Source organism: Clytia hemisphaerica, unplaced genomic scaffold (assembly GCF_902728285.1).
Source record: "Clytia hemisphaerica strain Z4C2 unplaced genomic scaffold, Clytia hemisphaerica genome assembly, whole genome shotgun sequence".
Lineage (NCBI taxonomy): Eukaryota > Metazoa > Cnidaria > Hydrozoa > Leptothecata > Clytiidae > Clytia > Clytia hemisphaerica.
Window position 1 is genome coordinate 2,049,260 of NW_027103334.1, and position 12,919 is coordinate 2,062,178.

General features: G+C 35.1%; 1 protein-coding gene across 1 annotated transcript; it reads left to right on the forward strand.

Moving 5' to 3' along the window:
- The first annotated feature begins 1,763 nt into the window (after positions 1-1,763).
- LOC136817427 (alpha-1,6-mannosylglycoprotein 6-beta-N-acetylglucosaminyltransferase A-like) lies at positions 1,764-12,684 on the forward strand. The gene is made up of 19 exons (XM_067073763.1): positions 1,764-2,068; positions 2,428-2,601; positions 2,987-3,060; positions 3,161-3,250; positions 3,511-3,720; positions 4,131-4,220; positions 4,936-5,037; positions 5,763-5,852; positions 6,139-6,225; positions 6,454-6,627; positions 7,119-7,303; positions 7,619-7,744; positions 8,092-8,216; positions 8,531-8,652; positions 9,097-9,270; positions 9,782-9,881; positions 10,429-10,592; positions 10,698-10,893; positions 11,431-12,684. The coding sequence occupies exons 1-19, from the start codon at positions 1,834-1,836 to the stop codon at positions 11,700-11,702; spliced, it is 2,790 nt and encodes a 929-aa protein (XP_066929864.1). The 5' UTR covers positions 1,764-1,833; the 3' UTR covers positions 11,703-12,684.
- The last annotated feature ends 235 nt before the right edge of the window (positions 12,685-12,919 follow it).

Genomic DNA, 12,919 nt, shown 5'->3' on the forward strand with positions numbered 1-12,919 from the left:
GAGTATCGACTGATTTTTGATAATTTTGAAAAGGACCACCACCCCTTTTCACTCATTGCACAATGTACCAGCTGATTTTGAGATCAAATTTCAATAGACCAACTCCAGAATAAGTGGAAGTCGCATTTTTGGCCAATGCATTTTTCAAAATTTACCTTTGGGGAAACTTTTACAACATCTGTGGTGTTGAAATTATGTCCAAAATTCCAATTTTTTTTGTCAAAAAAAGCTTTTTGGCAGATAGTAGTACACAAAGTTTGCTGTTAATCGCCAAGAATATCCTGTTTTTGCACTAAGTACACTTGGTGTACTAACTGCATTTTGCCAATTTTGAAAATGGACCACCACCGTACCAATTGTCATGGGTGTCTTGTACCAACTGCTTTGGGGGCCCTGGGTGAACGACCATTTTGGGCAAATTTTAACTTTTCTCCTTGATCGTTTGATTACAAAAGTTGTACATTTACTGACCAGTGAAAAGCTGTAATATATGCTAGAAAGCTGAAATATGAAACACCCAGGAAACAAGTGCGCAGGAGGAAATGATCAGGAGGCAAAGAGGAACAGAGGGAAACAAGGAAAAGCGTTAAGAATTTATAGCAATCCCAATAGCCTGATAATATAAGTCAAGAGGTATGAATAGGATAGATACCTCCGCACAAAAGCAGATAAAAAAAAGTTTGCTATCTGATATTCAGGAAAAATCCTGTCAAAGTTATAACCCTGCAGGATAAGTTACCAAAAATACAAAGTACTTCAAATTAAGAATATGCCTTTTTTGTGTAATCTTGCACTTTGTATTGCTTTGGAAATACGAAACAATTTTTTTGCACAGAAAGTTCATTTTAGGATATTGAAATGAAAAAAGGCAAATCAATAATTTTTGACTAATCAGTCAGTTTTTTTGTTTTGAAAGGAAAAGAGACTTTCAAATCAATATTTTGATTGAAATGGCAGGATATTAGCCTTGCTCTGGCTTTGAAAAAAGTCTTTCCATTACAATCTACTGTTTTTCTGATGTTATTTTATACCAGCAATTGAAGAACAGTGAAATACTACTCATGGTACTTCAGGGTCCTCATGGGATGATAACTTGTTACCAGTGGATACCCCTTAAAACCACATACCCCTTAAAACCTACAAAGTTGGGTTTTGGGCTCTCTTAACCACCAAACTTAATTTGATATAATATAATTCACTTTTTTACAATCTCTAATATAGGTACTTTGATAAAATACCTAACTTCAAGAATTTTACTTATCGTAAAGTCTACTATGATGATCAATTGAAAAAGGATTTTACATCAATTTTTTATGATTTTTGGTTTGTTTAGTTATTGTTTATTTTTATTTCAAAGTGATCACCGCTATCAAACTGTCTATTTTCATAGTGGTTTGTTTCTCATTTAAATTAGACAAGAAAATACCTATTTAGCATATTTATAGCATATATGGAGAATGATAATACTATCAATTATTCATACTTTTCAAATCAGATATCAGATCGAAATAAATCTCCTTCTTTTTTATTTATTACTATGATTGAGGAATCTCTTGTATCAATTAGAAACGAAAGTTGTTTTTTCTTTTAGTGTCCTAAGTAGTTTGTATTTGCATTTGTTTGAGAATCAAGGGAAATCAGAGAGATGATCATTTTAAAAATATTTAGCTTTTCTTTGTTTGTATAATTTTTTGCATGATGTTGGTGGGTTATCTTATCTTTACAATGGATTTTTGTAAATATCTTTCTTCTCTCTTTACAGATGTAAAATAATATGAACAAGGCTCCCAAACTACTCCAATGTGAGCCATAAAAAGAAACTTCCTATTCAACATGTTTGAAAGTAAAAAGTCTAAAAGCACCTGGCGGCGCTGGTTTTCGCCGCTAAGGTTTGCTCTCATAATGATTAGTTTGGTCTTCATTTGGAGTGTCTTTCTATTCGTTTCAACTCAACATTTGAATGGTGGAAACACGATAAAGGAGAGTGATCAAATCAAGAATCAAATCATTGAACTGTCCAAAAAATACATCAGCACACTGGCAAAGGAAAAAGGCAAAAACGAAAGAGGTACAACTCTTATTAAGCCTTCTAGATTAGACGCTAGATAGTGGCATGGCTTGAAATAACAATTTCAAGTGAATGTGTCAGACAAAATGCTCAAACAGGATAGCTTTAGCTTAAAAATCATGAAATTTAGGACGGACCATGTCCAATGTCTTCAAGCCCTGTAGTGGTGAAATTTATACAAAGAATACAAGGATTTCAAAAATCTTTAATCGTTTGTATTCTTGACTGAGATATATAATGATGTCACCTTCCAAATGGGAAGTAGCTTAAGAAATGTACTTTAAAAACATTTAAAGTGCTAACATACTTAGACTAACTATGTTACATATAATATCCAATGATTTATTATTGTGATTTAGATATTGATGAGACTCAAAAGACAGCAATCCTTCTTCAAAGCATGTTGCAACGTATCGATCAATTAGAATCTCAACTCCAGCACGTGATTGTGAACAGTACTTCTAAGTTTGAGAAGATGGTCAGTGATATACAGACATTGAATCATACAATCATGTACTCTTTGAATGGAACTCGTAAGAACCTCTTTGTTTTTTACAATGAATTTTACAGTGTACAGTATACAACAGTATACCATTTGTTGACGACAAATCCGTCCAGTTGAGATTTTTCATTTATTAGGTTCCCAATTGTAAGCCTTGGAAGAACGAATTTTCTTGAACATTTTTTCTATAATTTTGAACCAGATGTTCAGATTTACCAAAAGGTGGTCGCGGACAACACTGATTATAAGATCAGGGTCGACTAATAATGGCAAAACGAGTCATTTAGTAGCAGGTCCTACATACAACCAGCTTAATCTGTTTTCGTTCCTTGACGTGATAAAGATGTCCTTTTTCTTTCATTTTTACAAACGATTTTATTGAACGTTCGAATTCTTTTATTCTTTTATTTTGACAGTGGTAAGGTACAGAACTGTGTGTCACATCCCACAATCCGATCCTGCTTATCCGCATTGCACTGACAAAGTAGAGGTAAGACTTGATCATTTTTGCCCTGTCAAGCAGAAGTTGATTCACCTTTGATATCATAGCAAAACATAACTTCCTCTTTCTTCTAAATCTTTTTTTTCAGTGGCTGAGGAAAAATTGGAAAAGTCAGAAAAAGTTTGCACTGAAAGGTGTCAACGGTACTGTCTGCTCCATTTTGGAATATTTAAGTAATGTAAGTCCCGGTTTTATTTTTGAAATTTATTTTCAAGAAATGTTATTTTTGTCATCATTGCAAAATAACTTTGCCTTAGGTTTTTGTTGTTTTTTTTCATTTATACTTTTTATGTGGAAGTTGTCTCAACGTGCAGCCTCGAAAACTGCAATGATGCCACTCGAACTGGTAGATTCTAGATGTTCCATCAATAACTATAAATTTTAAAATTTGCATGCTGTTTTGTTGATTATCCGGATAATCATTTCCTTTTTGTACAGGTCGAGGAGGAATGCCCAAAGAATTTCAAAATCACAAAACAAATACAAAAACTAAGCGGCAGCAAACATTTTCCAGTTGGATCATCGCCTCTTGACACATCTAAAAGTGATGACAAGGGTGATGTCAACAAAAACAATGACCCCATCACTGGTGATTGCACAGAGAATATCAATGATCCAGCATTCCCAAGTTGTAAAAATAAAATCAGCGTAAGTTGTGGTTGATCCCTCCATTGTCTCTCCATTGTCTCAACCTGTTTAGAAGTAAGGAAGGAAAAACGCTCATTTAAATGGAGTGATCTCTAATTCTCAACTTCAGTTTTGGGTAGTCTGGAAACTTTAAAAATGGTCTGGCTGAGATTTGTCACACTTCTTCCGTGGGAATGCTCGAATATTTCGCCAAAATGACGCTAGAACTTTGAAGCAGCCTGGAGCGCCTGGAGATTCGTTTTCATTAAACTGGGCCTAAGAGTTGAGCCCAGCGAGCCAACTTTCTACAGTTTTATAGTCTACAGATAAAAAATTAGTTAGGGGATATCAAATTCAGTGGGGAGAATGAGTAATGAAACTAATTCAAGACTAAATCTTATAATCGTTATATTGATTTCTTGTAATTCTAGTGGTTGAGAAAGTATTGGAAATCAGATGCTATCTATGCAAGCCACGGCGTTGACGGTAGCATGTGCTCCATTGTTCATTATCTCAGTGAGGTATGATTTCACGGTTTGCCTTATGGTCTCTTATCTGATAAAAACAATGAACTAATTATAAGATAAGACTTGTTGTTGAGATGTTCTTAAAAAGAGAAAAATCTGAATTCAGCTAAAACTGAATCTAAATCTAAAATACATATGCAAAACATACCCAACATCTACATATCTCTAGGATAACTGCTTCTGGCCCTTTATATCATATGAAAATATTAATTATTTCTCTGTGCATAAAATGGCAACACGCTTCTTTTTTTTTACAAGAACGGTGTAAATCCATTTCATCTTGGATATTCTTAACTTAAAAATCATCCTAAAATAATTTTACAGCATCCTTAGGTTAGGATCCTAATTCAGACTAGATTTAACATTTAGTACATACGCCTCAAGCATAAAATGAAATTTTTGTGAAAATAGTGAGACTTACTCGGGGGTAATTGACGATTTATAATTGAAAATGCTCTGAAAATGGCATTCTTAGCTGCCTTGAGTAGAAGAATTCCATGAAGGTGATATTCTTAGCATATTCTTAATTTTTTGGCCATTTTCATCATGGACATTCTTATAAAGAGTGTTCTTATAAAAAAAAGCGTGTAACATATCTCAAGCTCAAAGATGAACGCCTCTGAAGTAAATTTTGTAACATTGAATTTCAAGATTGAGCCTTTAGTTAAGTTTAACATTTGGTACAAATAACTTAACCACTTTTCCATAGGTTGAAAGTTGGTGTCCCTTACAGAAAGGTCGACAATCGTCCGATAAAGATTGCAATGTGCCAAAAGTTGCTGGATATCCAAATTGCGACGCCAAAGCGGCAGTAAGTGGAACCTATAATAATATTTTGTTGGTAATAACAAGTATTGTTATTTTATCGAACCAAGTAACAAGTAATAAACTCTCTTATAGTAGGGGGCCAAGTCTTGGGTTCCGTGACATCTTTTCTACGACCTAGCCATTTTTAGTCTATTCAAAAGAACAGTATATTACAAGATATTTTTGAGAGGGAGGACGCGGATTAGGCCCGGGAAAACTTTTTATGACCTCCCTTTTATGGCGTCCTCCCTCTCAAAAATATCTTGTAATATACTGTTCTTTGGAATATACTAAAAATGGCTAGGTCGTAGAAAAGATGTCACGGAACCCAAGGCTTGGCCCCTACTATTATTGACATTAACCTGTTTTATTTTTCTTCGTAATAACAAAGTCATGATGCGATTGCGATGGTGTATATATGTTTACGCTCATTTCTGAAGCTAGATTTTGTAAATTAGTGTGGTACTTAACAGTATTCTTGTAATACTTACAAACTCAAATTTTATTTGAAACTTAAATACACCTCCATTTTGAACACATTTATAAAAAGTAAATTTTGATTTAAAAAGCTATAAAGCCGTCGTGAAATACTGAAACAAATTTTGAAATTCATTTCTCAAAATGAAAGCTACATTATCTTTAGGATTTCATGAAGTTCACAATTGTCCCAGTGCCTTTTTTATAATTCGATATCTCTTTGTGAAAGAAACTACAATCTTCTTTTTTCAGTGGATGAAAAAGTTTTGGACAAGTGATCCGTGTTATCAAGCGTTGGGTGTTAACGGTACCATCTGCTCTTTCATTGTTTATCTCAGCGAGGTAAGAGTTGAAGTCTGTCTACATCAATCTTAAACTTGAAATTTTTAACATCTTTATTTCTTTAAAGCAGAACAGCTATATATAGATTGTATTTTAAAGCTCTCTATCATATCATTCTATAGTGGTTGAATGGCACAATTCACTTTTTATAGGGCGTACCGTATTACAGTGGAGTGTCCATAACTGGAACATTCACGGGGAACTTAGAATTTGTTCGAGTTATGGAGGGCATAAGTACTTCGAGGCTATACGGACCAGATCTCACAACTTTTTATTCTTTTTACAGATTGAAAGATGGTGTCCATTGTTTCCCGGTCATAATTACCGCGAACTGGCAAAGAAATCAGGCGACGGCGCACTGGCAATAAAACCGGTAATTCAAAAAATTTTCTTTATATATTCCTTCAAAGAAGTGTTTTTAGTACGTTTCACGTATTCTTTTAAGGACTTCTTCAGCAATGAAGTTGATAACTTTCTGTGACATTTTGAATAATACCTAACCATGAAAGTCAGATTCATTCGAGAACGTGATCACAAACTTAATGTTTCGATTTAGGTCTACAATTTCTCTTTAATCGAAACTTTTCATTTTTCTTCACAGGAAATCAAGGAACACACTAAATTAAAAAGTCTTCTAGATATTTTGCAAGTGGGTGGGGAAAAGAAGAAATTTGATTGGATGTCAAGCCGTATCACTCGTCTGTGGCCAACTTGGGTTGAAGCACAAACAAATCTGAACAAGAAAGTTGACTTGCAGAGTTACGAAAAGAAAAAGGTTTGAATTGTTTCAATAACTATATTGGTTCTAGGTTTCTAGCTATTATGAGACCTTTAACGTGCCTGGATTATAGCTCAATTGATATCATTCCGTTGCCTCTTTTTCGAACAGACGTTTTCCCCTTTGCATCTCATAATGACGCTAGGGCCTGCTGGGGCCGAAGGTAAGGTTACGATTTGGTTTTACCTCTGTCCCAAACAAACTATCCACTCATTTATAAGAAATAACAATAATTCCATGTCATTTCCGTACTTTGAATTACAAACCTACCTAAAGTCATCTCTCTCTAATTCGAACTGAAATATTGGTCCCCTTAGCAGGGAAGTCGTATAGATTACTTTATGTGATTCGAACTTTCTCTAATTCGAAGAAAATCTTGGCACATTGAAGATCAAATTAGAGAAAGTCAACTGAAGATGTAATCAAATTAAACCGCGCAAGTTAATTAGTTTGTTTGTACAATATTATCACTTGATTACCTTTCTTAGATTTTGATTTACATTGGTTTGCTTGCTGACGAGGCGAATTACCATTTCGGGGATATGGCGACCAAAGGAGGACCGCTTGGTGAATTGGTGCAATGGAGTGACATCATCAGCTCGTTGTACCTACTTGGACACGATCTAACCGTTGTACTGAATAAATCACCGAACAATAAATATGGAATCAAAAAGTAAGTGTACTCTTACAATGCTTTGTTGTTATAATAAATAAATTCAGGAAAATTTGAATAATAGAACTTCTCCCAAGAGGACAAGATTTCATTTTTGAGAGACAAGAAAAAAATTATACAGCAGGTATTAACTGTAACTTTGTAGCTTGTGATTTTAGTTCACTATGCATCTAAATCTCAACTTAATCAGGTCCTTTACGGTCCTAATAGTTTTATAATTATAAGTCTCATTCAAACCAAAGTACTGTTTGAATAATTAGGTGTTATAATTTGTAAAAATATTCTAGATTGCTTTTCAATCTTTTTTTTCTTCAGGATGTTGACCACTAGTATGGGAGGACAATGTCCAACGGAGAAGAAGTCACAGTATGATCTCATCTACACTGACTACATCGGTCTCGCTCACATGATCCGCATCTTCAAAAATGTCAACAGCATCAAGTAAGAACAGCTTTATAATATTCTTCCTATGAGTTTTGTTTGTTTACTTTTGGAAAATGCTGCTCGAATGATTAGAGTTTCTCTTGCCGCATCTAAATGATTTTTTTAATAATTCGGAACGTCAGTAACTTTTGCTGTACCTTAAAATGATTAAGAAATCTAATTGATTTTTAGGCCAGAGTGTTATTTTGTGGAGAAGATTTTTGTTAACATTTATATTAAAACCTTAAAACTTTTAAAGAATGCCTCCAATAGATTATTTCATGACATTAAAAAAGGATGGACAATTTGTTTATATAAAAGCATTCTGCTATTGTCGGTCAATATTCTTTCCCCCTTCATCACAGGTGTTATCTACGTATTGTGGATTCGTTTGGTACTGAAGCTCAATTCAACGTCAAAGTGGATTCCCACTCCAAAAATCTTTACGGTTTCCATGGCTTGAACTTGAAACAATACAATACTATGTTCCGTAAGTTCATTGGAAATTCACAATCTTGTACTGTTTAGACTTCCATTAGGGCTTTATCAACGTGTAGTCGTAGTTATGTGTTATTTGAACCCACCTTTCATTAATTGTAATCGTCAATCAAATTCGTTCAGTTCTAATAGTTAGCACTATGTAAGTTTCATGGTTCCAGTCAGAATTCAAGGTGCCCTAGTGGTATGAGTTTGTAAAATGATTTAGTTTCCCTGTTAATTCGCTTTGCCAGGTGTAGACTTTGACTCCCTTTCGTGATAGTGAACTTCATCGCGTTGGATCAATTTACTGTATCAATTTTTCAGCTCACAGTCCGGACAACAGCTTCTTGGGTTTCGTGGTGGAGAACCACATCAAACCTGGTGAGAAATTGGAGAAGAAAAAACGGATTGCACTCGTCTATGGAAAACATATCAACATGTGGCAGGTACCTGAAGTTTTGAAATGAATTATAAGCAATCCCTGACATGCCTGACTATACTTTAGAGGAAGAAATTTCGGTGGGAATTTAATTTTGCAGGTGGTCGAAAAAGTTTTTTTCAGAGGGAACTTAAATTGAAGGAGCACTGGAAAAAATATATTTGGCGGTTGCAGAATATATTTTTGGCCAACATCGTTATCAAACAAGAAAAATACTGATTCAGGCCTGAAATGACACGAATTTGAAAACGCATGGAATAAATCAAATTTGAAGGGTAGCGGAAAAATAAATTTTGGTGGGAACATAATTTGGCGGATTAGGGCCAAATTTTCTTCCTTTATATATAATAATACGTAACCGCTATTTCGAATCTGATTATGAACGTGTACAGTACATCATCGCCGGTAATTTATCAGAAAGTAAGGTATACTCTTCTTCTTTCCAATACAGGACCATAAAAAGATAGCCTTCTTAGACATCGTGCAGAAATATTTTGAAATCCACGCTACAGTAGGTGGACAGTTGGACAAGAAAACGAAAGTCAAGTACGCGCTGCCGAGTTACGTTCACAATCACGGTGTACTGAAAGGAGATGAAATTCAGAAACTTCTAAGAGAGACTACAGTAAGTCACCTTCCAATTCTTGATATGCGTAAGTCATTTCTCTAACGGAAACACCCTAAAAAAGCTGGAATTTGACCAACGTTTGTTACTCAAAATAGAACCACAGTGGTCCAAATCGGGCTTTTTTCAGGTGCTTCCGTTAGAAATTATGACGTCATCTTGACTTACGGGTTTACAAAGTAGGATTTTTACTTGTTAACTCATAATAAATGGATAGATTCAATCATTTATATTTTTCAAGAGAGTGCACTCGGTGCCCCTGGAATTCGTAAAACAGACCGTTTCAGATATCAATGTCAAAATGCAAAAGCATGAGGAACTTAAGTTATCTGCAGTTTCATACTTCATTAATATCAAGTAAGGAACTAACTTAGGATTGATACACTGTGTTATATGCTGGTGCAATCTTAAGGCAATGTATTGTATATTTTATTTCCCGACATTTCCCTCGAATGTTTTCGAATTTTCTTGTGATTCTTTTCTTGAGCTTTCTTTACCATCATTCGTTTAGTTGTTCGTCGGTCTTGGTTTTCCATATGAAGGACCAGCACCTTTGGAGGCTATCGCAAACGGTTGCTTCTTCCTCAATGTCAAACTTGACCCTCCACTCGGTATGTTTATTATTTAGATTTTGGAAACTTTCTTTTTGAAAAATTTTACCTTATTTGTTCGACTGTTTTGCTTATTCCAATATATTGCTATATTCCTTTCATCTGTAGTACCTAGACAAGTGCAGGTAAGTTCTGAAGCTGGGGGGAGGGCACTGACCTTGATGTGCTGTTGGAGTATGAAAAGTTGACCCTGTCAGATAGGAATTTTTGGTGAAATGGTCACCATTTTCAGAACGAAAAAATGAAAATCTTTCCAATTTCCACCCTAACAAGTGGCAAAAATGACTAAAAGTAGACGTAAAACTGAATTTTCTTTTTCTTTCTATTTCTAATTTTCTTGATATTTAGTAGATTTTCTTGATAATTAGTAGATTTGGGACCCTGTCAGGATATCTTCAGAGCCTAAAAAAGGTACCCTGACCAGCGGCACGTCCCGTACCCAATTTTGCCTAAGTGCTCCCCGGCTCTTTTTTAAAGTTGATTTTGAAGCCTCTCTTAATAGCAATGAAGAGGTTAATGTTTGTTACTTGATTTCCGTTCATCCCAGGCCGTCGTAACGACAAGTTTTTCAAATCGAAGCCGACAGAGCGTCGTTTGACGTCACAACACCCGTACGCCGAACGGTTTATCGGTAAACCACACGTCTACACGGTCAATATCAGCAACCTAAAAGAAGTTGAAGCTGCTCTTGAAGACATCGATGATAAAGTGGTATCAAACTGTTTTTCATTTGCATGTTGACGATAAACTACAATAGGCTTTTTTAAACGAAGTTTTTCTTCTCGTTCTGATAATGTTTTTCTTTTTTTTTGTCAGGTTGATCCTTACTTACCATACGAGTTCACTAACCAAGGGATGATGGAACGGCTTTACATGTTCACCAAACATCATGATTTCTGTTCCAGTCATCTGGGAGCGCCCAGCGTGAATTCCACGTGGCCGCCCATGTCCGCGCGACAAGTGTTTGTCGGAGAGAAAGATGAAGGATGCGATGAAGTCTGTGGAAAGAAAAGTGAGCGATTGTTTCTTCTTTTAATATTTTCAGAACCACCATTCCACTGTTCCTGAAATTTTGAATGAAAAACACATTCACATTCAAAAACGATCGTACGTGTGGCTCAAAAAAATCGAACCCTTACAGTGCAAATAAAATTTAGCCGAACCGGAGTAAATTTGGGCGAAAATTCAACCCTTACGGTGCACTTTCTCGAAAATTTTTGACCATTTTAAGGCAAAACATGGTTAGATTTTCCAATTTTTTCATCCAGTTACAGTGCACTTTTTTTCATATTTGCCCGTCTCGACCCTTACAGTGTACTTTAGGAAGTTTTGAAAAAGGACCCTTGCATTAAGGGCCGCACGTACGGTAGGTCGTTTACCTTGAGTCCCTGTAAGCTTTTTCACAGTTGAAAGTACGTACTAATAAGCGGGGGTCCTGATTAGGCTCTAAAGGCCCAACGACGATAGTAAGCAGGTTGATGTCATTAGGTTCCTCTTCTTTTAGGCGACACTCTTTTAATATTCCTCGCATTTTTTCCTTTTGATTTAGATCTGGTTTGCGAACCTGCGTATTTCAACTCAATAAACGATGTCCAATCGCTACCAAAGTGTATGAAACCGACGAAAGCGGCTTCCATCATTGCACCTGCTTATAAGGTGGACCCAAAGAACTCTAATCGAGATGAATGTCTCATTCAAACGAACACTGCATTGTTTAGTTGTACTGCTAAAAGTCCTTCATCTGAAAGGGTGTGTCCATGTAGAGACTTTGTGCGTGGTCAAACTGCCTTGTGTAAAGATTGTTTGGATGGTGTAAGGTGAAGCCTGCTACAGCATTGACAAAAATGATTTAGCGGGATTGCCAAGTTTTCAGACTGAGACTTTGGCAAGAATGGACTTCTTTAACGTAACAGGTATAAAAAGGGAATGATTGTTTGGGAATAAAATATATGTCTAAGATTACATTTAATCGGTCAACAAGCTCAACTCACGAGTCACCGATGAAATAGTGTTCTTGTCATTTAATAGGGTTAACACCCGGTGACACGTTTTATGCATTGTACTGTCTAAGAAGGTATTTTTGATCGAACGAATGAATAGTAGAAACTAGAAATTGGAAATTGTTTCACTCTTTTTAAAAAGTATTCTAATTGAAGCAAAGAATTTCCATCATCAAATTTTACATAAATCTTTCAGTTAGTTATTTTACGTTTCATATTTATTGGAATTTGGAGTTTATTTCATTCAGCGTTTTTTAGTGCTGATTTTTGTAAGCTCGTAGATTATTTTTTATTTATTAGACACACGCAATTCATCTTAAAACCTATACTAGGAAGTAGGCACTTTCTTATGAAATTATTATTCTAACGTCTGAAGCGTATAGTTTAGCCAGCGTCTCGGTATCCTCTCCAAAAATAGCTTTGTTACAATGGCTCATACACTTTGACGTATGAAACGACTAATGTTTTGCCGTCTACGGGTTGGCGGCTTTGACTCAGTTGTTTTTTACTGAACGAGATATCCAGAAAAATTTTGTTCAGTTTATTTTTTTATCATTTTGATTTTTATGTTTAGTTTTTTTGTTGGTATTTTTTTTCTTCATAATTTTTGTGCTATTTTTCTTTAATTTCTTTCATTTTCGAATTTTTCAAAAAGGGTCAGTTCGTTGTATACATTTGACCTTGCCTGAATTTTCCTTTATTTCATAATCTACTAATTTTTTATGAAAAGTCGTGTTGTATATATTTTTGTTAACCGAATCTTTAATAATATAAAATTGTTCAAATTGTTTTTGATTAAGGAATACCTGTTACTATTGGATTATTTTTTTGGTTTCTGTTTAGTAAAATTAGATAAAATTCCACTCATTCCACTGAAACCTGGACAAAATTCCCATTAAGCTGAAATTTGGCACAGAATACCTGACCACCAGAAAAAAAGCACCATCGACAAAACAATAGGAAAAAAATTTCGGAGCATTTGTTTCTCATCCAGGCAAGACCCCAAGGGCCAAAATTAACTCATTTAAAAGCATTTTC